Below are 26388 nucleotides of genomic sequence, written 5' to 3'. Positions count from 1 at the left end.
CTATTTGAAAGACAGTTTTCTCCAGATTTGCAATATGGCCTGTGACTTGACATCTAGAAGCTTAACGCCAGCGCATGAGGCTCAACACTGTGGGTAGCTGGCTGGCTCCACTGCTACAGATCAAATGTGGTGATTCACACACAGCTTTCTTGGACACGAATGACAGTCTCCCAGGAATACAAAAAAGGAGTGCATCCACCCTGACATATCAACACGTGGACATTCATTTACAGACAAACAATGTGCAACTATATACACATAAGTCTGCATGTAAATATGTATATATGTTATAATTATATATAACTGGTCTGTGTGTAAATATGTATATATATATTTACATGCGTATTTGCGTGTGTGTTTGTGTATACATGTACACGTATATATAAAAACCTTGTGTCAAAAGATAGAGGGAACGGTAGACTAAATAATCTCAGAGAAAAATGCCTGCAGAACCGCTCTGTGATCTCCTGGGAATATGAAGGGGAGGAGTACCTGGAACTGGAAGGAGTCACTCTCTACTTGGGTTCCAGAGTGCCTGTACCACACAATGCCTTCGTTGATGTCCTGCTGGGTAAAAGAAGTTGTAGGAGAGGCTGCTCTTCCATCAGGCAAAAGCTGCCAGGAGTCTGCTGGGCCATCTGCTGGCATTGGGACCAGAAGCACCACTTCACCTGGGGAAAGCAAGGATGAACAGCCAGGGCACAACTTGTGAGAAAACAAGGAAAAGATATTGCCTTTTCAACAACTAATGAGCATCCAAAGATGAATGTCCACCAACTCTACATCTTTTTCCACCTAGTGAGACAAGCAGATTCAGCAGTAGAGCTCCTATACACCAAAGAACCTCGCAACACCCCAGTGACACAGGGAAATTTTATTTCGTGTGCGCCAAGGCAAAGGGCAGATCAAACAGCTTGTACAAGGACACAGAAGAAATACTTGGCCAAGCAAAAAACAGGATCTTGACTTCAAACACCCAAAATGTATTTCTGCCCACCGACCAGCACATTGAAATTGTGCTGAAACCTTGAAATTTGCCCGTCTGATAAACTGAGCAGAAGAGCAGGCACAAAGGACGTGCCTCACTTTCTGCAGCTCCTGTGAAAGGACAAGAAGTGAGACACAATCAGGGTTAAAAGCACTGCAGCAGACTATCCATCTTCCCCTCAAGGATACAACTTAACTATCAGAATACAGAACACTAATTTTTCAAGGTCAGCTATTTTCTAGCTCTTCTGGGCACTTATTACACCAAGAAGTATCCTCAACCGATTTCTCTGAACAGAAATCTTTAATTGAAGAAGAGCTCTTGAACAGACAGAGGAAAAAAACCTCTGTATCATAGGTTGTACAGAAAGTCTGTATGCCCTGGCTCGTAGCTCCTACTCCAAAGGGTATATAGCTTCTGTATCTCTAACATTCAGCTTATTTCTGGTTTTTGTACTGAGAAACAGGCTCTCAGCTGGACTGAAATGTCACTGGCTCCACTGCAGATGTGAGAGAGAAGAGCAGGATGGGAGCACGTCCCACTGTTTTTCAGCTTTCCTCATGTATGCCTGCAAGGTCTGAATTTAGATGTCACTAGTGATACTCAACCGACTTTATTCTAAAACCATTATTTCGACACAATTAATCAAAGAGCCACGTGCTACCCACCAAGAGAAGGGTATCAAAACCTTGGTCATCAGTTTCCCTGAGACACACAAAATGTGAACATTTTTCCATCCACATACATAAAGGAAATAAAAACCTGACAAAGAACTATATTATCAAAATAAATGGCATATTTTTTTTTCTATTTTACAATGTAATTTAATTGCTTGGGAGTTAACACAATCTGAAAAAAGTTATGTTTCCCCAGTCTTTCCTACTCTTGGCTATATATAATTTAGCTGCTCTCCACGTAACTCGTTAGTTGTATATTGTGCTTTTTTTACCCATCTTTGAACATACCCCTCATGGCTACCAATTCAGAAGCCATATTTATTATAACTCACTCCAGCTCTCCCTACAGCATTAATCATTCTGTTATGCAAAATATCCATCAGAAGCTCTCGCAGTTCATTTCCCCAAACCACCCTCCAACAGTGTAGTAAAAAGATAATTCAAACTGAAATATCACACTTCCGTTTTATAACCCAATTCTCTGTTAATATTCCCTTATCAGTGAAATCCGCTGCCCTAATTACATTCCCAGTCTGATGCTTTTGCTCACGGGAGTTTCCCACCTGAATCTTTTGTGTGATTTATAAAGATGCTGATCACATATCCAAAGGAGTTAGGACCTGCAAGTTGTTTGCCCCTCCCAAAGGAAGAGAAGACACAACGAGAACATACAGCAGCTTTAAGCAAGATGCACGCCTGCATGTCTCATAAATTAGCATTTCACTCACTCAGGAAGAACAACTCTGTGATGTTTACTTAGTTACATAGTTTGTGATCATCATTTCATTTCAAATTTATTTTAAACAGAAAAGCACCCGCTGATATGTTACACACATGAACGTACAGCTTGTGTACACTCAGGCAATTTCTTGAAATCCACTGAGACAGCTGCATTCCCTGGGCTGCCTAGAGGCTTCAGGTACTGAGGTCTCTTTCTTTTAGAAGTGAGTGGACAAATACCATTTTTCAATGGCTTTAGAAATTTCATCCTCTACGAATGTGTGCCACATGGAGCAGCTTAGGGTATTACAATGCCTACTCATAGAAATAAGTATTTTTCAAGCCACGGAGCTATGCTGAGGCATTCTGCAGGCTGGGAGAAGAGCCAGGGAGGACACCGGTTCTATTTCTATGGACAAAATGATGTTCAGCATAAAGAGATCCTTAGAAAGATCGACTGTGCTCTGGCAACCAGCTGAACAGTAACAAATCAACCCCTGCAGATGGAGGAGGTCTGGAGAGGGATCTTCCTTCCCTAATCACATCCCTTCTGTTGGGTTTCTGGGTCTTGAAATAAAGGGCAGGAAGCATTCTTTGTACATGCACTTGTGCTACAGAAATGTGGGAGCTAATTCCGAAGTGGTTTTATTTCCTACCTAAAAGCACGTGATGCATTTCCTACAGGTATGAATACCTTTTCCATTAGTCATATACTAAGATCAGCAGATAGGTCCTAGGTCCTCCTTAATTAAGGACCCATTTTCAACATTTCTCTGTCTTATTTTTTTCCTCCCTTTCTGTGAAATAGCATTTTAGATAAAACTTTGAAGATCGTTGATTCCTACTGCATATTCCTCACTCGAAGCTACAAACCCATTTGTGTTATTGCAATTAACTACAGCAGAGATAATTATGGTGATACAAATACAGGGTTATAAATTTTGGTTAGGGTTAAGCAGCAGGAGACAAACTCCTCGGGGAAAAAATCTAGTTTTCATGTAAATGCTTATTAAAAATGAGAAGATAGCTCTCCATCTGCAGAAAATGAAAGAGGGAATACAAATTAATTACTTCTCTACTAAATTGCAAAAATAACATAATCTATGTCTCTGTCAGGTACCAGCAGCTGTTACGGAAACCAGTCTATCCTTACAGCAAAAGGCAAAACCACAGCACTTACGTTGCTGAAGTGACCCTTTCATTTTATCTGGCCCAGCAAATTAAAATTAACTGTACCATTTCATTGAAGTACAACATATGCTACTTATAGGCATAGTCCTAATGAAGAAAATGGGGATGCTGATGGTGAAAATAGCATTTTTCTTGTCTGTTCTTATTCCCCTTCCTCCATGTATGACATCTTCTCTTTCCTATCCAGCTTCTCTGCATTTCTATCTGTCACAAATCCCAGCACCTTCCACACTCCTCGGCCTGGGTCTGGAGGATGTTCTGAAAGCTGCAGTCCTTCCTACGCAAGGGGTCACTTGAAAAGCCATTGCTCTGAGAGGTGAGATCAGAGGCTCTCAAAAGGAATTTGGAAACAAGAATTATAAACAGATACAAATGTCACCAATTTCTGTTTGAGTCAACAATCTCTTCCATTAGTAGAAATTAAATGTCATGGAGTTTAGGGAGTTCTCCAGTTCTTCAAGGTAAACTTTTGCTCAGCAGTTTCTAGAGGCAGATATTGCTCCATGCTGCTCTGAAACCAGACATTAATTACAGGCTATTATCTTTTGGCAGTGAGTGAGATTCTGCTCTCACAAAGCTGTAAATCCACCAGGATTTCACTACCCTTAGAGAAAAACAGTGGCAGAAGTTCAGGTTACTAGGCAGAATAACAGTGCTTCACCACATTGCACGCCCATCTGAACTAGAAAAAGATGAGGTTAGTGGCACTTCTTCAGTATAGTATTACAAAGAAATATTCCCTCAAGTGCTACTTCTTGCGGGCAAAATACCATAGAAGAATCAGCCCCGGAAAGTCTAAGAACATACTTTTCCCTTGAAGCAACCAGAACCCTGCACATTTATTTAGTGGTTGAAGACTTTGAGACGTGCAGGGTGAAAAGCAAGACCCTACAGCTGGTTTTTGATAATAAAACCCCAAACAAATTTACCGTGTCTTGGCTGGTCCTTGATGATGTTGAAAGTTATCTCGGAGTCACGGGCACCGGGTACCTCAGCATGCAGAATCGTCTTGGAGATCTGCAGCATGCCTCCCTGGGGCACCCAGACCAGGGAATTTGTCACCAGCCGAGGGCTTCTGTCACTCTGCATGTGAGGGGGACAACAAGAAGATGGTTTCCTTAACATCAGCAATGCCAGTGCAAACAGATTTTCAAGTGAAAAGGATGACACCGAGTATGGTGTAGTTTCCTACGCATTCAACCCTGGTCGTCTTCTTCAAGAAAAGGACATGCATCTTTCGCCTGTAGCCCTCGGACACTATTCTCCCCCTGCAGAACCGACCTGGCCCTACAGTGTTTCTAATTGCTTGTCTCCAAATCTAAACCTTCCTGATGTCAGTCTCCCTCCATAATTTTGTCTTTCACCACCACCCTCACTTTCTCTCCACTTGAATTTTGACATGTCTTGACAGAATTTATCTCCTTGGCACAGTGGAAAATTCACTGCCATCGCCACTGGAAAAAAATTTATCCAGTCAACAACAGCTTTTGGATCCACCTTTTCTGTTAACCCTCCTCATTTTATTTCTAAAAATACACACCTGTCAAGGGTGCTTATAGAACCACAGCTTCTTACCCATTCAAAAGAACCTCTTGGTGGCACCTCCAGTATCTTTACACAAACCCTTAACTGTTACTAACTCTCCACGAGCAAACCCAGCTTTAAAACCAACCTCATGCTTTTCTAACAGAAGGTGAGGAAAAATTCTTTCAGTCAGCTTAAGAGTATTCATTCAAGCTTTTTGAAATCTGGATGTCATGACTGGATGCAGTAATGGTTTCACTGCTGACATATACTTCAGTAACACTGCTCTGGCTTTCAAGGACTGTATTAGCCCTTACTGGCTCTACATTACTTCGTTAGCTCATGCTTTGTTAGACAGGCCACCGAAATCCCTGTGACCTCTTCAGTGTCACAACTCTTTCTTATAAGCCCACTTGCTGTAAATGTGATTTCTGTTCTTGATTTCTGAGGATTCATCTTGAAACTGGCTGTGGTGAATTGCATCATCAGTCAAAATGACAGCTCCATGTAAGCAATCATCTTCCTCCTCATTACTATTCCACATAATAATGGCTGACCCCAAGAACCGATAAAAAGCCTTTTTATTATTCTCTTCCAAATAAGCAATGGAGACACCAGAGAGGGCTAAAAAAAAGAACCACATTACGGGGTCATTACCCATCTCCATTTTGACATCTGTCTGCTGAGCATTTTTCACCCATTTAATTTGTATTTATTTTGAGGAGCTAATTTTTAAATTCCACATGATCTGGGACCAACAGTTTCCCAGCGTGATGGCTGCTTTATTTTTACATAAAGAAGTACACCAGGCCCAGTGCCAGCCTAGAGAACCCTGCCAGTACGTACAATAACTTTCCGCCGACCTTATTGATGCGACCACATCGTGACTCGTATAGGCCTAGCAAAGCCTAACTCTGGAAATGGAAACAAACAAGAAACAAGGCCAGAAAGGTCCCTGGATTTATTGTGTGAGGAGAGAAAAATGAAACTGGCCACACTTCAAAGCATGACATGCGAAATGCACTGTTTGAAAATAAAATATTTTAAAGTAAATGCTAATTCAATATGAGGTGACACTTTTGCTATAGACTTGGAACCCTTCAGCTTTTGGGGAACTAAATGATTGAGTGCTTCTTCACTGGCCACATTAAACCAGTCAGGCATTTTTTAATACCTTTTCCAGCTGGCCTTGATGCTGTGATCTGCTGATTAATAGAAAGACAGTTGTGAGACAGCTCTTTTTGCTTGGTAAGCTTTAAAAAAACATATCTAGTGACAAACTACTGCCTGATCACAGTGCTCACCTCACTCTGTGTTCAGCAAAACAGCTGAAATCACATGAGATTTTTTTTTTGCTGGTGCCTGTGTGGCAAAGTTTTATGAAGTGAACAGAGGCAGCACATTCAACAAGACCTAACACACATGCCTGGAACAAGCATCTCCTGTCCTTTTCCTGCACCCAGAAAGGAAAGGCTTCCATATCCCACCAGCAGCGGGCAGATGACTTGAGCGTTGGTCTGACCTCGTCTGACTTACAGGACACAGCCTGCGGCTGCGTAGCGTGGGGAACGGGCTCACTGTTCCCCACTGGAGCACCACTGGTGGTGCTCTGCCAGACATGGAGCACCAGCAGGTCTCAAATTAACTTCACAGAAGCTGTAACTGTTAAAGAACATCAACAGAAATACACAGCAGTGCAAATCATTATTAAGAGCTCTCAAAATAGAGGCCAGCTGTTCAGCCTGCAGTAGATGAAATGAAGTGTTGGGATAGGGGCAAATAAGGAAAAGCAGGCTGTTAGTAACCAAAGGGACTGAAAAAAGGACCTTGCAGCAAACAAGGCACACCCGTTGTGAAGAAACAAAAGCCTCCAATTCATAACACTTTGAAGGTTATGTTGTCCTTTTATGTTTTCACATTTTCATCGCAGTGCTTCTATGGATTAATGTCTGAAAATTATACTGCCTGAGCCCATTGAATGGGAATCCTAGAAATGTCCTTTCACACCAGGACTTAGCACATAAAACCATCCAGCAATATATTCTAATGAGCTCCATGTACTTAGATAAGCAGCATGGCTTAAAAACCACCCCTCAAACTCCCCACCCTTCCAGCCAGGGCCCTACCAGGCTCTTCAGCAGTCTTTGGGTATAAACCAAGGAAAGAGAGAAGTGTCTCTGCATGCCCGTCCTGACAGCACCTCAGCGACAAACCCTGCATCCATTTCAGCTCCCAAGGCTACTCGACAAAGACAATAATTAGGATGACGCGGGCGCTGGGTGTCTGCCAGCTCTCCCCTCCTACTAAAAGCTGCTCCACTCTCACCTCTGTCACCACCTTCATTCTTCTCTGCAGCCAAGTGCTGCACGGAGACTTGGAAAGATAATGAGAGACAAGGGAGCACAAAATCGGCTACTGAAAGAAACTGTAACTCAGCGATTCACCCTCACTGGCATTTACAACGAGGACCTGCTTAATCAATAGCAAAACAAAAACAAAAACCAAAAAAGAAGTTACAAAGAACAGAGTGGTATCCAAGCATTTCACAGTCCTCCTGATCTTCTGTGGGCTCTTCAGGGCCACGTAAGGGTAAAGAAAACACAGGCAGGGCTGCTCTTATGCTGTGAGTCTAGTAAGTCAGCACCAGCCTTGTAAGCAAGCTTTTCTGATTTCCAGACTGATGTGTGAGTCGTGTCACTAATTGCCATTAATTACTGCTTCAGACTTAGAAGCACCCGCAGGGTCCCAATGGGTTTGGTTCCTCCTTGTGCTAACTGCACACAGACACATGTAGTGCTTGTAAACCTTCCTTGAAATTTGCATGCCCAAGGTGCCACGAGAGACATCCAGTACAGCAGAGAGGAGGACAAAAGAAGGCTAGTATCATCTCTTAGCTCCCTTTTATGGAGCGCAAGCACAGAAAGATTGTGCAATTCTCAGATCCATACATAAAAAGACTGCAAACAGTGGACTTTTTTTATTACTCTTTCACATTAACTAAGGGATAAGGAAGTTCTCAGCTTTTTTTTTTTTTTTTTTAACAGCACCACAATACCAGAACTGAAATGCTTGCAAGCACTTCAGCAACTTTATTTTTAAAAGCCTTCACCACACAAACGGTATACGTTTCATGCTTTGGCTGAGGTTAATTTAAAAACGAAACAGATTAAAGCATGACTGTTTCTAATTTTACTGCCATAATCCCTGTAAAATTTAATACCCAGTGCCACTTCATGTCCAAACACGGAAGAGACAAACAGCTGGTTTTTAATTATGAACTGCAATACAAGTAAGAAAAATTAAAATACTTATGAATGTTTTCCGAATTTAGGTATCTATGTCCTGTCATTACAGAAGGATCAGGTGAAAGATTTCAATGGAGAGAACAGCAGAGATCCTGACACCACCACCACAGTACCAAAGACACACCCTATTAGCCAAGTCATTGAATTCACGCGTGTTTGTCGCTCCCACCACGCTCCCATCAGCCCAGTGAGTGATTTGACTATCTCACCAGCCCTCTCTCCCCCCATCCACTTTAATTTATTGCCCTCACCAGGGCAAAACTCTCACCTGCGACTCCAGACCTATTTACTTTCTCCTGTCTCTGAGCACAGCCTGATGGTAATGCGGGATTTGTGACACCTCGGGGGACCCAGTACTACTTCTTATTTGCCTGTGAGATTTTATGTCATGGCACATACCTTGGGAGCAATCTTAATGAGGAACAGGATGTTCTGGAAGTGGTACCCATCATTCACTTGGAAAAGAACTGCATCATCTTGGCTGTCAGAGCCATCGTGAGCATAGCGGAGCAGTCCACCAGCAAGGTCATCAAGGTGAAATACGTGAATTGCAGAATCTGACTTCCCAGAAGGTTTGATCAGCTGCCCGTGACGTGGAGGCTCTAAAACCATCAGCACGACATCCTGAGGATTGTCATCATCTCTCACACCAAGCAACAGGTCTGTTATGGTTCCAATCTCCCCTCTGCGGACAAGGAGAGCCTCATTTCTCAGCACGTACGGGGCCTGAAACATAAAAGCAGCTCTTAGCTGTTTGCTTCATCTTAGTGACTTGAAGGAAAGGAAAAAAAGGAAAGGAAAAAAATGCAGGGTTAAGGAAATTAGCTTGCTTCACCTCTGGAAGCCTCCTGTATCTAAGCAGCGGAGGATCTCTCTCCACACTTTACCCCAGTGGGAAGATACAATAATATCTAGCAATTTAGACTGATTTAATTACATTAAAATAGGATTCTCATGCCACAGCAAGCTTAGCAAGGAAAAATACTTGGGACATTTATATAGAAAGCAATTTAGTTATCACCCAGAGTCTGTACTCCCTTGCTGCCTGCACGGATAGGAGACAAGGGACACAGCTTTGCTTTACTACCATCCATGGAAATTCAAATGGAATCATGGACCCCAACTATTTAGGAAGGGCTACACTTTATTTGTGCGTCAGCAGGCCCAACTGGAACACAAACACCTCAGATACTGAAGATTTACGTATGTGAATAAGAAGTTCAGGGTTGGAATGGAGATGTACCACATTTTCCCTGTGTATAACCTACAGCTTTGATAACTTCGATGTCTTTCAGAGTGCTAATGCTTGAAAATAAGACCCTCCACAATCTGTGCGCCCACGTTAGCTGTTTAAAATGAGTAGCAGAGAGGGAAAAAAGAAAGAAAGAAGAATACCAACAGTGAGCCAAACTGACAGGCAGAGGCTTGAATTAACACTTCTAAGTAGAAATACATCCACCAGCTAACACTTAAGGATGTGCTTTTGCTTGTCTTGGACTGACTAAGTCCATCTCAAAGACAGCAAATCTGGGTGTCATCAGCATCATTACTTATCTTTGAAGACTACACACAGCCTTATTCCTGCTAGAAAGAAGACCAGCTAGCGTTCACATTCCTGCTGATTCAAATTAGTTCCCTAGTTCTTCGCCATCAAGCAAGTTCAAATTTGCTGTCTCTACTGATCACAATAAACAACATTTGCCATCAGTAATACCCCGCCTCAGGATGTGGGTGATCCTGCAGAGACAAAGTCAAAGCCCAGGCAATGCTCATCAGAGAGCTAACTGCTGCCATCTCACCTGAATACAACTTATCAGGGTTATTAATGATTGACAGGCAAAATTCCTATTATTAAACCTCACTTATGTATTCTGGGGCAGTGACGGCAGCTCTTATTTAGCTGGATTTCCTACTGAGGCAAACAAGAGATTAGATTGAAAAAAGATTTCAGCGCCAGCCAGAATCAATATACATGCAACAGGATCAAAATCTGCAGTTTTTCTTACACTAAAAGTCAAACTAGAACATTTCAGAAGTTACGGAATGACTCATATGGAATGTGACGATTAAAAGCAACAAAATGCAATTTTTTATATATAGATAAATTCCTAACCATGAAGCTACCTTACAGGAAACAACTCAAGACATTATGTATTGAAACCTGGGCCCCTTATAGCAAATGAGCCCACGGGGAACTTCTGGCTACCGTGACTAGCAGCCAGCAAAGAGCTAGGCTGGGCAGCTCCAGCACATCCACAGCCCCCGCAGCCACGTCAGAGGAACACCCACAGCTTGAGTGGGAATCAAAGGCTACCAGAGGGGTGGGATGGGCACAGGTAGCTATGCTGGCCTTGAACAACTCCTTTCTGCAATGCCGTGCCCTCTCCCTCAACGTGCATCTTGCACACCTCTACATGCCTTGCCTTCTAGAAGGCCTACCTTTAGAAAATGAGTCATTCACGTACTGCCTGTTTAGCACCTTTTGGGTGATGCCCCTCCACAATATCATGCTACAGATATTAAATAGCAATAACGAGAGACCTAGACACTTGACAGTACCATCAGCTTGCGTAGAAATGGAGAGCAGTTTAAGAGACGCACTGTAAAAAGCTTATGCTCATTTAATTCCCAGCTGCCCTAGAACAGAGCTTTTAAGTAAATGCTCTTGACTGTCAAGACATCCCTACCATAGGGATCAATCATCATTCAATTGCCCTGCAGTAAGAGACTGAACTAGACCTTCCGCTGATCCAAAGAATAATTTAAACAGTAGGGACTCCTCAGCCCTCCCTGATAATTGCTCTGTGATTGCTCTGCTGTAATTTCCTGAACAAACAAAACTAGATAGGCCAGCTTCTTCGATCACTTACCCCGAAGTCCACTTCTTGTGTATGACTCTGTCTGCCTCTCAGCTGAGGGTTGTGTTTAATCTGCCTGACCTGAACACCAGCTTAAGTCCTGCCTAGCTGCTTCGTTATCACTGCAAGAAGCTACGGCTCCAAATGGTACAAAAATTGAGGCTGTTTCCAAGCTTTGTTACATTACCTGTGTTGAAAATGCTTGAATGTTGACCACCAAAGGATGGGAGAAGAACTGTTGATTGCTGACCTTCAAGGAAAATTGTCCTTTCCTAAACAAGTCCCCAGAAAGCCAAAATACAGGATAATATAAATGAAGTGATCTCGCAGGCCTCAATAATGGTATAAATATTACACATTAAGTAAAAATGATTAACCTAGCAACAGATACTTTAGCTCAAGTTTTTGCAATTATGTTTTTATAGGACTTTTTCCTGAAGAGTCACAATAGTCACAGCATGTAATAAATACCTTTAACTATGTAATAATATCCCCTCATTTCCCATTAACTAATGTTACCCACATAGGATGGTGCTTCCAAGATTAAGTACTGATTCTAAATGTCAGCTATTCTCTGCTGAAGAAAAATGTCACTTATCTGGCTTTGAGACAGAAGCTCCCCCTCTTCAGCATTTTTGCTTCCTATTTACTCTTCAATAGTGCCACCCCACAGCCTTGTACATCAAGTAGCTACATTTCTCATGACAAGAACTTGATGTTTCATTGTGACTACCAGGCAGAAAAACAAAGCGTGGTGCAGAAACTCATGCTGCTGACTGGTGAAAAAAGGCTGGTGAATATGAGCTAACCCTTGGCATGGGAAGGACACCCCAAGAATCTTATTGTAAACAGTGGATCAAAGAACACCCTGATATATACAGGCAGAAATTTCAAGCAACTCCACTGGTATCAGTCTGGGCCAAGGCTTTATGGTGATGTAAATCAAGTGTGAAATTTGGCAGGATGACTGGCTCATTGCCTGGCAGCAGGAGAAATCTGCCTCCTTGCAACATGCTTGCAGAGTGAGCATTGCCAGACGCTAATCACTGCTAATTGTCCCCGAACACTAACAGGGCTCATGTTGCAAGCAAAGTTTTAATGGATGAATGCAGTATATGCTGCAGAGCATGGTCAGTGGTGACATCATTTGAGCATCTTCCTGACAGAAATTGTTGTAAGAGCCAGCATAGTACATCAGTTTTAAATACACGTCAGAATATGCTAAAAATCAGACAAGACTCCGGCACCCCCAGAGCTCAGGAGGTTTGGCAGATGGATCACAGTGATCTCTTATACCATGAACAAAAGTTTTGCACCACCATTTACAGTATGGCACAATATCTCCAAAACACAATGATAATTTGTTTAGTAGCAGTGAGAACCATGCTTCACTGTAAGAATGTTTCCAAGGGACAAAAGAATATCTGTTCTCAAGATATGTACATTTTCTTCAGGCAAGAGCTAAGAAAAAAGTATCAATGCAGTCACCTGGATTTCTCTTTGCTGTGCACAAAGCGGACTCTATTCTCCTTTACATCCTTGAAGCTGAAGTGGTCGCCTTTGCTCAGCTGCGCTTCTTTCCCATTCACCAGCATCACTAGCCTGCCGTTGGAGGGAGTGCTGTCGATACGGAACAAGAGCTCTCCTGCATCACCATCCAGATCATGCACGCCCAATAAAGAGAGGTCTAGGGGTTTTACCCTGCCAATCCCTACTGTGAAGGTACTGTTCACATGAAAGCTTGAAGGATGCTTGCTGGCTAAAAAAACAACAACAAAAACAAACAAACAAACCAAAACAGAACCAAAAACAAAACAAAAAAGAGAGAAGGCAAAAGCTTTACTGAATGAACGTTTTAAGTGAAAAAACCTCACTTAGAAAACCATGTACATGCACATTTTATGAAAGAACATGTTGGAGAAAAACTAGCTGCCAACTTTCAACAGCCAACACAAAACTGCACAAAACTGAGTTCCAAACTTGCAACTGAATGAACACTACTTCTGGCCTTAAAATCTGCTGGAAGCCTGCCAGCTTAGCTGCTTTCTCAGGAGAGACACTTACCTTCACACTCTCTGGTCCACTTGTCGCCAAAAAATCCCTGACCACAGGCAGGAACGCAAATCTTGTTCTTCAGAAAGGTGGTGCTGTCACAGAGGTGGCACAGGCCATCACTTTCACAGTCCAAGCAACCAGGAGGACAAGCTGCATTGGAGGGAAAGCACAACTCCATTGAGCCACTGCAAAAACAAAGCAGCTACTGGTGTGCAGAGGTGTCCCTCAGGTCAGGATGGAAACACCAATGCTATTACTGTCTTACCTACTTGACAAAATCAAAGAGAGAAGGCAAACAATTCAGATAAAAGAGCTGTTAATAAATTCCTTTCTAATTTGACCAGTGTTTTTCATACAGAGAACCTGACACAATCTTCCAAGTGGAAGAAACATGCTTTTAAGTAACTGTTGTACCTCTTTGAAAAAAACACTTTCAAATACAAATTAAAGTCCTACACAGTTTTTTAACCCACAAATATAACTGAAACATTTCTAACAATGTGTTTTTAATACTGATTTTTTATGTACAGTGTGCTTACATTGACTCTCATTCCTCCTCAATTAGACGTGTAAACGCAGATGGAGCCCGTCATTTAATTCTCAAGTTGAGTGCACTACCTCAACAGTGAGTTTAACACGTCATCTAAGTGCCTTGCAGAGAAATATCAGTGTACAGAACACAGACTGCAACCCTGATCCCTCTCCACCACATCATACTCACTTTGCTTACCTGTGCATTTTCGCTGTGCCTGGTCTGCATAGTACCCCTTCCCACATCTGTGAACGCACTGAGCGTCCAAGAGGAAAAACGGGGCTTCACAAAGACTGCACTCGTTTGGTTGGCGACACTGAAGGCAGTGTTGATCACACCCTAAAAATCACACGTAAAGAGTTCAGCTCAACACCACTTCCTACGGCTTCCTGCACGGTGCTGTAACACCCCAAGAACCCCAAGCTCTTTTGTGTGTGTGTGCTGGAGGGCACCGAGACCTGCCGCTGTAGCGTGTTTTCTGAACGCAAGATGTGCACAAACTGGAGACAGGCAGAGAATCACTGGCAGAAGTGATTAGAGGTAACACACAAGAAGAACTCACTCTGACATGTGTCTGATTCCTTGTAGAAAGCTGCAGGGCACTGTTCCACACAAGCTCCTTCATGAAGAACGTAGCCCTCCATACACTGCAGGCAGTCGGTCCTCCGGGGGCCTTTACAAGCATTGCAGCTCCAGTCACACTCTGGAAGAAAAAAAGTCCAGGTAGGGCAGCTCTCTCCAGGGTGAACAGCTCACCCTGCACAAGAGCTTAGCACAGTGGGATCTGTGAGCTGTGGGAATGTAAGTCCTAGGAGCAGAGAGCAAAGTAAAAACTGTTAGAGAGATACTTTAAAAAAACAACAACAAAAAACCATGATTAGTACTGAGTGTCTTACTACAACACAAGATGTGTATTTTTTTTTCCCTTCTTGGACCTGACATGTCCTAACTATGTCACATTTGAGCAGGCTTAGCCTCTTGCTCAGCATTCAGACCTGCTAACACTGGCACGGTTTTCTTGCTCATGAAGGATAAAGTCCAACTTTATCCTTTAAGTATTCATGCTCCTCCTCTGCCAACAAGTTTGTTGCTCATAATTATCCACCCTGCTTCATCAGTCTCATCCTTTCAAATGACTCTGACCAAAGGAAAATGAAATTGTTGTCCCTCACAGTTCAAATGCCTGACTGGAAAGCAGAAACACACCAGATCCAGCTGGGATTAGATCTGCCCTCAGATGCCCTTGCACTATCTCCCTTTGGTCTTAAGCAGAGTCCCAGCCATGCAACTGTGCTAAAGGACTGCTTGGGCTGCCAACACTGCTGTTTGTACCCTGGTGGCACTCAGAGGGCTCGTACCAGTAATTAATGACAGACACATCTAGCTGACGAGACAGACAGACAGACAAGAAGAAGAGATGGGAACAAAGACTCACCAAGGTGAGCCAATGCAGCATGCCCAAGGCAAAGCCAGCACAAGCTTCCTGCCTCATTCCAACCCGCTCAACACTAGGCAATGTCACTGAAGAACTGCAGTGCTAAAGGGAGTGGCGCCACTTAGTTAGGGCGCATTCAGGTATTGACAGAGCCAGTTAGAAATGAACACTGAGCTGCCATTTGTGTTATATCTTCATGTGGTGGTGGTGGCACACAATAAAGCCACGTTATCCTCACTTATTCCCATTATGGAACACTCTCCTTGAAAGTTTTGGAGATCTGTCACGCCATGTGTCTTTTAAATCACTCGAAATTCTTGTTTCTGCAGTCAGCCAGTGATGCAGTATTTAATAAGGCAGAGAGAAGCAGGTAAGTACACAAGGCCCTGTAAGCACTCTAAAAAAGATTTAGAGCGGCAAGCTCACTCGTTATTCAGCTGACCCATGACTAAATGAATTCCAGGACCTGACCTTTCAGAAGTTTGCTGGCTCACTTACTAAATCGTTTACAAGAGAAGGATTTGCAATAATCTTGTTTTTCACTGAAAGGCTGAAGTATGTGACAGATGACTGCTAAAAAAGAGGAAAACTGGAAAAACCTCGCAAGTGCTCTGTCACTGAGCAACTCCCCCCACACACCAATTTTAAAGCAGGCTACCTGTACAGATCGTGCTGTAATGTAATGGATTATTGGTCAAGTTACTTGTGATTTTTTTTTTCTTTAAGCCAGCAATGTGTTTTTCACCTCTGCAAGTCTTGGTGGAAAAATCCAGATAATACTGCTGAGCACAGCTCTCATACTGGCATTCTCCAAATAACAGGACCTTAGCTGGATCTCTGCAAGACGTACAGCCTGCAGCTGACTCACAGTTCAGGCACTGGCTATTGCAAGCTGCGGAAAGACAAAGACAAAGAAAATAACTGTAATTACTGATGCACCAGCCAACTGTGCAAGTAAAAATGATATTATCATGTAGCCTCTCTACTCAAGGTCCTCTTTGAGAGACACCTGTGGAGACTGAAAAACCTGGAGTTTTTTCTTATGTTCCTTCCCACAGCCTTCAAAATGTAAAAAGCCCCCTTCCATTTGAAAAAGACTGGTATGTCCCCTCACAGAACCTCACACTGTTTCTCTCTCCTCTGGGAAGATCAGGGTAAAACAATGCCCTTGAATTCAAATCCCCAAATAAGAGCTTTCCCTGTCTCTGTTTTACTTAGTCTCTTTCAGTAACCTTGTGTTTCACATAATTCCAGACTTACCTCATAAATGTGCAAATTTAGGGACCATAATAGGCTCCTAGAATTAGTTAGTAAACCAGGGTGGGACCAAAGACCTATGTAATTTCACTTACTGCTTCCTACTTTTTATTTAAACAGTTTAAAATTTGGGAGCTCTAGGATGCAAATGAAGACGACAGGAAAAAATAATTCAGGGATTTACTGAATCTAGGATCAAAGGCCAGAGGTTCAGAGTACTTTAGCTCACCTCTTTGATGTCCAGGGTCTAAACTTCTCAGGAGGTTGTACTAACAGCCAAGTGCACTCAACGCTGATATCACAGCTTCTAGCTAATTTACAGCAGAAGGTTTAACAGCAATGGACCCAAAAAGACTGAAAAATATTTCCTACCCCTGGGCCTATACACTGAAAGCCCTCTTGGATTCTGGTAAGACCAAACTTTGCAAAAATAAGATGCAGAAAACTCATGGAGGTTCACATGCCTACTTTATACAAACAACCGTAACTCCCTCTTAGCAAGTACAATGACAGCTTATGCAAAAGGCACTATTAGATTCCCAACCAGCTACCCACGAGTGTCCCTAAACACATATGGAGTCAGGATCTTTGCCAAAGCTCAATTCTGTGCTTAAGATAAATCTGAAAAAAGCTCTGAAAACACAGCCCCAGGTGTTTGAACCAAAGAAAAAAGCTTAGGTGATCATTTCTTAATGGCAAGAAGAAAAAAACCTCTCATAGGATTTAGTGCAATTACAGTTCAGGTGCCAAATACCAACATGCTACTTGTGAAAATCCATTTTCATTTGCTTTTCAATCAAGGTGGATTTTTGCAGCCACAAAAATTCAAGATACAGAAGCAAATGTGAAAATACCCATATTGCTCTCATTGAAATGAGATCCCACGTCCTTCAAAATAATTGCTTGTTCTATCTCATCTCAAAAATGTCACAAAAGGTCTCTATTTTGTCAAGGTGCAAAAAATTTCCAACAAATTGTTTATCTAAAGAATCTAGTAACTATTTTCAGGTGCTCTGGTGCCAGTGCCATTTAACCTAATTTACGAACAATATGTGGAATAATCATTATTTGTGAAGTGCTAAGAAAAGCCAACTACTAAAAGTACAGCAAAACATTCCACATGAGGTCAAAATTTATTAAAAATCAGGCTTTCCAAGGAAGCATGCCTTGTAAGCAAAAGTACATTTGAATGCAATTCTGCCTGTTGGTTGTATCAGCATTACTTTGTATCTGCATTTCTAAACCCATGAAGAACTTGCTAAGCTTTGCACTGTTTTTCGGACAGTATGTCGTTGGGCTTAAGAGCATGTCAGAGAGCACATGCATGCATTCAGCATTTCTCTGAACTTCATTCCAAACCTGAGCTCCTCAGAACTGCAATGTGACTAAAATAAACTTTGAAGAGAGACCAATTTTTCCCTGCCTAACTGCCAACCTCTGATTAAACAATTTTCTTCACCTCTAAGTGTTAGTTTTCCAGCATCCTGGGACAGTTGGTATCTACATGGCTTATCAGCAGCACTGCACTTGAAAAGGCACAAGTGACACTTGGAATGAAAAAAATCCAGTGCACCAACACTCTTTGCCTTGAGTTTCCTGCCACAGGTATTACTTACACTTCTTAAAAAGCCATTTGTAAGTGAAGAGATTAGAAATGTCTCATTGTAGCTGACTTTGCTTGCAAAAATCTATTTGCATTTGAGCTACTGAACCAAATTCAGGAAAGGCGCAGGCCTCAGGAACATTCCACTTCTACCAAGATGTCCAAAGTGAGGGGACGCCAGCAGTAGGTAAGTTTTCATTAGGAAAGGACAGACCATGAGAATCCTGTCATCACTTTTTTATTCCTCTTTTTTATTCCTTTCCTTTTTAAAAAAATTATTATGATTACTGAATAGCCTTTTTTCTGTCAACTGAAGAATGGTACTAACTCTTCCAGCTATTTCTTTGAATTTATGCAGGGCGTCTCCATTTCCGCTGATAAGATGGAAATCATAGATTCAGGAGGAGCAGATATTTCAACAAAAGGCAGGTAAAACTGACAACCTTATCAGCTTCCTCCTACATGGCCTCATCAGTAAAGAAATTGGGTCTAGATAGGATGACACTGATACCTATGCTCATTGCAGTGCAACAGAGTTCTTCTATCATAAATCAGGATATTTTAAATCAAGGTAATAGAGGACTTAACAAATCTGAGTGTTCGGGTTCAGAGCAACCAAACCACTTAAGCACTCACTCATTTTTTGGTTTGTGTATTATAGTGGGTCAATTGAAGTGGGGGTTTTAAACTATTTTTTTTTTATGTCTGTGGGCCATGTAATTTGGCATTTTGGAACATCAAGCCCAACAGTTATGTGAGGAATAACTCAACTGACGTCAAGGCCAGAGTAAGCACAGAATAATAAAAAGAGAGAGAGGCCCTGAGAGATTCACAAGGGACAGCATGAGTAGACTAGAATATTACTGGACTTAACATCAGATCAGTTGCATCAGATCATCAGGAGATACAAACGTCACAGCTCAACTAAGTCAGCTGGGGATTGCCTACAAAGCTGTACCTTGTTTCTACTAAGGCTTCACATGTGGGGAAACGGGGCATAAATGCTAAGGCTGTAACACAGCTCCCAAGGTAGATACCGGCAGATAGTGCAGTGAGGAGGGGGTTGCCTTAGTAAGAATTGATTAGAACTGGTCTAACCTTGCCAAGTTTTCACAAAGCCCATAATCCACCAGCATGCCTGGCCACTTCTCTGTGTACCACCTAGAAAGCTTACCAAGGAAGCCTACACGAGCTCTCCTGGAGCTTTTTACTGTGGGACCCAAAAGCCTCCTGTCTTTGAAGTCAATAACAAAACTGCAACTGATGTTCAAATTTAAACCATGCTGTAGGCTCAGTTTCTAAGGCAGCGAATCACTTTTGACAACTCACATCTCATTTTTAGGCACTTGAAATCTCTCTTTTCCTGGCAACAGGAACAGTAACCAAAGGAGCAAGAAACGACATGTCAGTGAACACACTGTGGAAAGGAGAGAGGGCTTGGAGAGAAGCACTCACGTTTGCAGGTGTGGCTCTCATCCCTGTAGTATCCTGGGGAACAGGCAGGAACACACATGTTGGTGTGGGACAGAACCAGGCTGGTGTTGCAGGAAGAGCAGGAAAAAGGGCCCCCGCCTCTGCAGGTTTTACACGAGGGGTGACACCCTGCAGGGAGAGCAAGAGCAAACGTTTCTGTTTAATGAAAGGTAGATCTTTGAGCAAGTTTCAAAACACTGAGGGCCAAACGTTCCTTCTGAGGCCTAAGCCCCTGCTGGTGCTCAGTGCTCAGGAACAGAACCACAAACATCCTAGCTTGTGAAAGATGGCTTAAATGGTTTTATTTTTGTTCTTAGCCATACACACTAGCTTTCTCCTCTCCTCTCAGTTCTTTCTCGTTTTACCCATTCCTCTTTTTATCAGTCTTCCCTTCCCTTTAAGAACAACCCCACAATATCTGGCTAAGACGTGCCTATCAGAGAACAGCAGGAACAGGGCAAGCATGTGTCGGTACACCCTGCTCATGCTTTTTCTCAACTATTTTCAGGTCAGATCCTCCTGAGCCTAATGTATTTTGTCTGTTTAGAATCCTCCCCCAGAAACCAAAAGTACTTTTCCGACAGCTCCCTGAAGATTTATATCCATCCTTCAGCAGGAGTTGCACAGCCACTACCAATTCCAAGCAGCGACACCGACAGAGCGAGAACAGTTCATTTCCATGCAATCTTTCTCCGTTTCACTAACAACTTTGTAGGTCTCTATCATATTCTCTCCTCCTAAGGTCTCCAGTTTCCCAAGCTCAAGTGCTGGGGTCTACATGGTTGTTCATGGCACAGAAGTCATCCAATCCCCACATTCACCCTTCCTGCCCTTCTATTTTGGGATGGGCAGAACTGCTCGCAGCACGCAGCACCTACAGACAGCAGCACAATGAATTCTAGCTCTTCCTTCCTTTCATGCTAGCTCCTAACATTTGATTTGCTTTTTCGGTACTGCTGAACATTGAGACGGCATTTTCACAGACTTACTGATCGTCACTTCAAGGTCACAGCAAGGATGCCATCATTTTGTATGTGAGGCTAGAACCAGTCATCCCTCTGTGCGTCATTACAACACACCAAGCTTCCACCTCTTGCTTTACTGCCCAGACACTCAGACTTACACGATCCTTCTGCTTCACAGCCAGCAAACCCGCTGTCTCGGGTACAGAAGGACGTTACTACCTTTCTCTTTCCCCGCATTTTCAAAGAGATATTATGTCACACTTGTTTTCTTTCCTTGTTTCCTTCTCATCCCTTCTTCTCCCACTTCTGCTTCTTAGTCTGACTGACGAGATTTAAAATTCCATAGTGCAGGAGGCCAATGGATCGCACCAATTTCTCCAAAGGGTTACACATGCACAAAATTATTAGTCTGTTTCATTTCTTGATAGACCTTTACCTAAAGATTGATGCCATCATTACAACTATCAGGAAAAATTAATCACGAGTGAGAGCTGGCAAAGAAATCAGATTCACACCATGATGGAGATTTTAAATGCTAGCATGAACTGTAATATGAGCTTCGACACAGCTAGAATAATGGAAAACTTTTTTTAAATAAAACCTTTATATGAAAGGGAAGAAATGTTATCCCTGGGCGTAAATTTCCAGGAAGGCAAAATATCTCTCTCAGGGGTTTTTTTCCCATTAAATGACACCGAGTATATTTCATAAGTCTCTGAAATTTCATTTGTCAAAAACCAAATAAATAAACACACAGCTCCCAGTGCGCTTGACAGGAGCATCAAAACATTAATCATCAATAGCTAGACCAGATTAGGAAATGCCACTTCCTGCAAAGGGAATAAGTTTGGCATCTACATCTTAATTCTAATGTGCAGAATTTCTTATTTGATTTTCTTCTCTTAAAATAAACTGCAATACTCTTCGCTCAGCGTGCGATGCTTTAACACGTCTCTGTTGGCCACGTAACAAGAAAAGCAGCCTACTTCCTTCTAAGAGTCCAAGAAATGTAAAGCTTGGAACATGAGAGCACAAACAACAAAATCTGAAGGAGATGCAGGGATAAGGTGAAGACACAGGAAGCTGGAGAACAAAATGTGCTATCAGTGCAGCTTCACCCACACAGCTGAGATGTTTCATCTACCATGCCATGCTATGAGGCTGAACGGGAGTAGCTTTCTGTGTCAGAGGCTGCTAGGAATGTTCGCCTTTCAACCATTACTGGAGTAAGACAAAACTGCATGTCTATCAGTGTGGAAGGGGACAAACTCCGTTTCAAGTTGCAGACTTCCTGACAAGTTCCTACCAGCAAGAGTTCTATTTTTTTGGCAGATTTGCGTGGTTCTTTGCAGCACACATCCACAAAGTATTTTCAAGTGTCAGTATCCCTTAACAATGCTGGTACCACGCAAACTGGAGACTTGGTGCCAGGCACATGAAAAGTCTCTAAAGTTACCCCTGATTATGGTTAAGTAGCCCATCCCTTCACAGAAGCTACCTCAGGGGAGCTACCCAGGAAGGACCTAGTGTACTGTCACCCTGTTTCTGTGCCACTGCCTTTGAGAGGGGGAATTTCCCGGAGAGAAAAACTCACCTTCAACTCCTCCTCGCAAACACACTGCTGCCGGGTGCTCATTACGCTTATTAACTGTAAAATAGTGGGCTAGGTCCCACTAGCCTCAGTGTGTGCTCACGACAGCAGAGCACTGCCTGCCTCAGGTAACTCAGTCAGAAAACTTGAAGGAAACCCCCAGCTCCACGTGTGGTGTCCTGCCTGCTGGCTGGACCAAGCTCCCCTACTGAAGAGGAGGCATTTCATGGCACATCTCGCGAGGATCCCTGCCACCTCGCTGCTGCTTGAGGTGTCTGGAGGGACTACTCACTTTTGCAGGCACCACTCTCCGCGTAGTATCCCCCCGGGCAGTCAGGAAGGCAGTGGTCCCGCAGGAGCAAGTGACGGGTGTTCTGGCACTTCACACAGATGCTGCCGGTGTCCCACAGGTTGGCCACGCAGTGACGGCACAAAGGATGGCAGTCTGAAGGAAGCAGGGAATAATGGAGACCGTCAGTACAGCTGGACAAAGCAGAGCTGCTACGGGGAAACACTGATGGGAACTCAAGGAAGATATTGGGGCCTTCACTTTCAGAGACCCTTACTGTTACCTGGTGCACAAGGGCAGGGCTCAGATGCTAAACACTGCACTCCCAGATGTTTGCAAGAGGGGTGAGCAGAAACTACCACATTCAAGGAGCTCTCCTCTCCTCCTGCCCTCATCCCCACCTCGTGCTTTTCCCGAGCACCACAACATTTCCGCTTTTCCCCAGCAAACACATTCTCTGCATCTCTCCTGTCCCATCCAAGTACCCTCCATCCCATCTGTCCTTAGGTCAGCTTGAGAAAGCTTTTTACAAAGCCAGATTAAAGCCCTTTGCTTCTCCCAAACCTTTCTCCAATTTTAGGTGCTCCTACCGGCAGATTCTTCTTTAACCAACTCCCCCTGCTCCCACCCTCCAAGAAGGAAAAGCACAACCTGCACAGCTGCATGGCCTTCTCCCACAGTTCATCCCGTTCAGACTTTCCCACACGAATGAGACAATTTCTCCCACACCCTGAGGAGGCCACGGCAGACCTCAAAGCCAAGCCAAGAGCAGCATTTAGCAGCATGAGAACGCCTCAAAACCTTTCCCTTTTCTTCTTTTTCCCTCAGCAGCGCACAAACCTATGTCTCCTGACCTCTGCCTGAACTTGGGCGCTTCAAAAGGTTTTACAACAGGCCTTCTGTGTGCACAATGGGGCAGTGTAAGGTAACCTGGAAGCCAAATTAATCCTCATCATGGTAATTCAGAAAATTATAAAGGAAATGACAATTGTCCTGAAAGAAATGTAATAATGAGGCTTGAGTCGAGTACCTGGCCTCTTGTCAGCTCTCTGCTGAAGGTTCAGCTTTCTGCCTTTTGTCTCCCGCGACAGCACCACTACAGATCGTCAGGCAATCTAGTTTTACAAGCTGAAGACAGGCTCACATGGGAGTCTTGGAGATTGCTGCATCCACCCCTGCAAGTGTGTAAGTGCAACTGGAACCTAAACCTAGCCCAATATCTTCCCATACATTACACACACACAACTCTCACCGAGCACTGATGGGAAAGCAGCGGTGCAGCACGGAACTGAACGCAATCCTGACTGCAGGCAGGATTCAAGACCCTTAAAGCAGCTGTCTCTTTCCTCCTGACTTTGCACAGGGTGTATAGCCCCTCTATTCTCTGCCCCGCGCTCCCAATTTTGCAGATGGGAAGGGAGAGCCAGACGGGAGATCAAGGTGGCTGAGAAGAAAAAGTATGCTTAAAATAGTGATCCTTTAAGCTCTCAGTCCACCCCCGTCAGGGCAGTGGTAAGAATCACACCCCTCTAGCTTAATCTCTTGCTGGAACCACTGCTCTCTGTTAGAGAGAGCTTTGGCTCCCAGTGTGGCTGGATGAAATACATAACAAAACTCTGCAACAGTTTTTCAGTGATCGAGAACAAAAGAGACACCCATGTACAGTCAAACAGGTTCCAGACACAGGGAATAAAAATGAGACAGGAAAATCTTAGGGTGCCCAAAGAACTGCTATCAACTGTAAATAACTAGACTCTCCCAAACTTACACTTACAAAGCTATGTGTCTACAAAACTAGGTGCTGCTGAAGCACAGTTCTCTCTTTATGGCCTCTGTTTGCTCCTGCATGTTGAAAGAGATCTTTTTCTCAGCTACTGTTTTATGAGAAACCATTCTCATTACCCTCTGGTTCCTCTGCAGAGTTGGAGATGAAAGAGCACAAAACACCTAACAAAAAAACACCGCCAACAAAAAAACCCTGACGCTTGTGGTGAATTTGAGGGACGCTGGAGAACTAGTGACAGAGTAAAGGAAGGAGTGAAGTACTTTGCTTTGGAAAAGGTTATTTAAATTTTTCCCAGCAGGCTCCCTTAGAAATGAAGATGAAAAGAAGCAGAGTATTTTCTTTATGCTTCTCAATAACACCTCACGAGACCGCATGTGTTTCCTGCTTCTGCCTTCTCCTTGCCCATCCTCAGTCCCACTCAGTTAAAGGCAGGTTGTCTGCGTGCTTTGGGCTTCCAGCGGCTTCGCATGCCGTGTTTGTTGCACGTCAGTGAGGGGCGGTTACTCAATTCCATCAGACTTCTTCCAGCACCCAAACTGCATCCCTCAGGACAGAATTACTATCCTGCTCATAGTTCCAGTGCCTCCCTGCTCACCTTTCTGAGATTACTGACCTGTCTCCCACTCTCCAAACACAGCTTTTTCCTGCAACCCCTTCAGCTGGCTCTAATTTCCTCCTTGTCAGTTCAACCCCCTATGCAAAAAACTTTAGCTATCAGTGATCTTCCTATAAAGCAACTTTCAATGTGAAGTATAATACAGTTACTTACACAGGTTTCAATTTCCAGAGATGCTCTATTTCCACATCCTCTTTAGCTTTCTCTCAGCATGCAAACAAACCAAACAAACTAAACACTGTGCTCCTCCTAGATGGAAAAGTATCTGTTATGTACTGTTCCCTTGCCTGTAAACACACAGCCAAAGCATCCGGGGAGAAAAAAAATGACCTCTGAAATGTTTCTGAACGCTCATAAAGGAAAGCAGAGACATTTCTACCTCTCAGTTCCCTAATTTGCTAAGCAATCAACCACTTGTATTGTTTAAATATGCCTCCCCTCTTAAGGGCTCTTCAGGAAAAAAAAAAAAATCCCTGACGCAAGTTTAGTATTATACTCTAAGGTAAGGTATAAGGTTTACAACGGAGCACTGCCTTAAATCAGTACCTCAAACACCAGGCCATTTACAGGAGGGTCAGCATGCAAACGTTCTCTGGCACCTTAGAGTAAGTCCAGAAAGAAAATCAGTATGGTTGATCCAGAAGGACACTCAGCAGTGACCAGGGGATTGGTTTGGTTTTTGGAAGGGTTCGCCTCTCCCATAAAGGACCTGAAGAGGGCTTTGTCACAGGGTGGTGGGAACTCCTTGCAACAAGCAAGAACTCCTGAAGTGCCACCATGTCTGCAGGGAGCAGCCTGCATCTTCTGAAAGAGGTGGGAGCTGCTTTAGGCAGCAACGCGTGGGGAAATCCAGCTGAAAGGTGCCTGGCACAAATAGACCCAGACCCAAGCAGGGAACCGATCTTCCATTTTCCTCAACTGCCAGCTCAGCTGCGAATTTCTATAGGAGGTTGCATGCCAGCGACTAAATGGAGCTAAGCTACTAATTTCCCTCTTGCTTCGCTCAGAGAACCTGCAGCTCTTTGTGATGACATCAATGTCTCTCTCAGTGTACAGTTCATTAATTTTACAAGTAGCTGAGAGTATTTCTTGTTGTCAGGGTGTCCTTTCTGGAATTTTATGAGCAAGGCAGAAAGGCTTGTTATAGGCAACCCCCTGAGCGAGCTCTTTGGCTGATCTTTGTACATTTTCACAACTGTGCCCAGCCTAAGAAAGTAAGGGCCTGAGGAGCTGAGCAAAGGAATCGGGAGCTGCATGGCAAGGAAGATGCATTCAGAAGTTAATCAAGGAGCTTGGAGGATACTGTATCAGTGGGCGTTTTGACTTGCATTTCACACCAGCTGCCCTCTGCACTAACTCCTGCAGAGAGCCCTTTCATCTGGTTCCATGTTAGCTGAGCAGGAGTCTGACAGCTCCCAGCCCTGCCTGTGAGCTCCTCGCTTTGGCCACGGCATGGTCCATCTGCCTTCTTCTAATTGCCCTTGCACCGAGTCAGGAAAAGATCGATGAGGAAGCCTGAAGAC

The 26388-nt window shown here is 43.5% G+C and overlaps 1 protein-coding gene across 1 annotated transcript in view; it reads right to left on the bottom strand.

Moving 5' to 3' along the window:
* FRAS1 (Fraser extracellular matrix complex subunit 1) overlaps positions 1-26388 on the bottom strand; it is a 109708-nt gene that overhangs the window by 44175 nt on the left and 39145 nt on the right. The window contains exons 20-30 of the mRNA XM_035541468.1: positions 22467-22619; positions 19601-19747; positions 16031-16177; positions 14413-14553; positions 14049-14189; positions 13328-13468; positions 12752-13022; positions 11451-11535; positions 8805-9131; positions 4506-4659; positions 493-671 (exon numbers count right to left, since the gene is read on the bottom strand). Coding sequence (XP_035397361.1) covers positions 493-671; positions 4506-4659; positions 8805-9131; positions 11451-11535; positions 12752-13022; positions 13328-13468; positions 14049-14189; positions 14413-14553; positions 16031-16177; positions 19601-19747; positions 22467-22619 — 1886 coding nt within the window. The remainder of the gene's footprint in view (positions 1-492; positions 672-4505; positions 4660-8804; positions 9132-11450; positions 11536-12751; positions 13023-13327; positions 13469-14048; positions 14190-14412; positions 14554-16030; positions 16178-19600; positions 19748-22466; positions 22620-26388) is intronic.

This window comes from Cygnus atratus, chromosome 4 (genome assembly GCF_013377495.2).
Source record: "Cygnus atratus isolate AKBS03 ecotype Queensland, Australia chromosome 4, CAtr_DNAZoo_HiC_assembly, whole genome shotgun sequence".
Lineage (NCBI taxonomy): Eukaryota > Metazoa > Chordata > Aves > Anseriformes > Anatidae > Cygnus > Cygnus atratus.
This window is presented reverse-complemented; position numbering and strand designations above follow the sequence as displayed.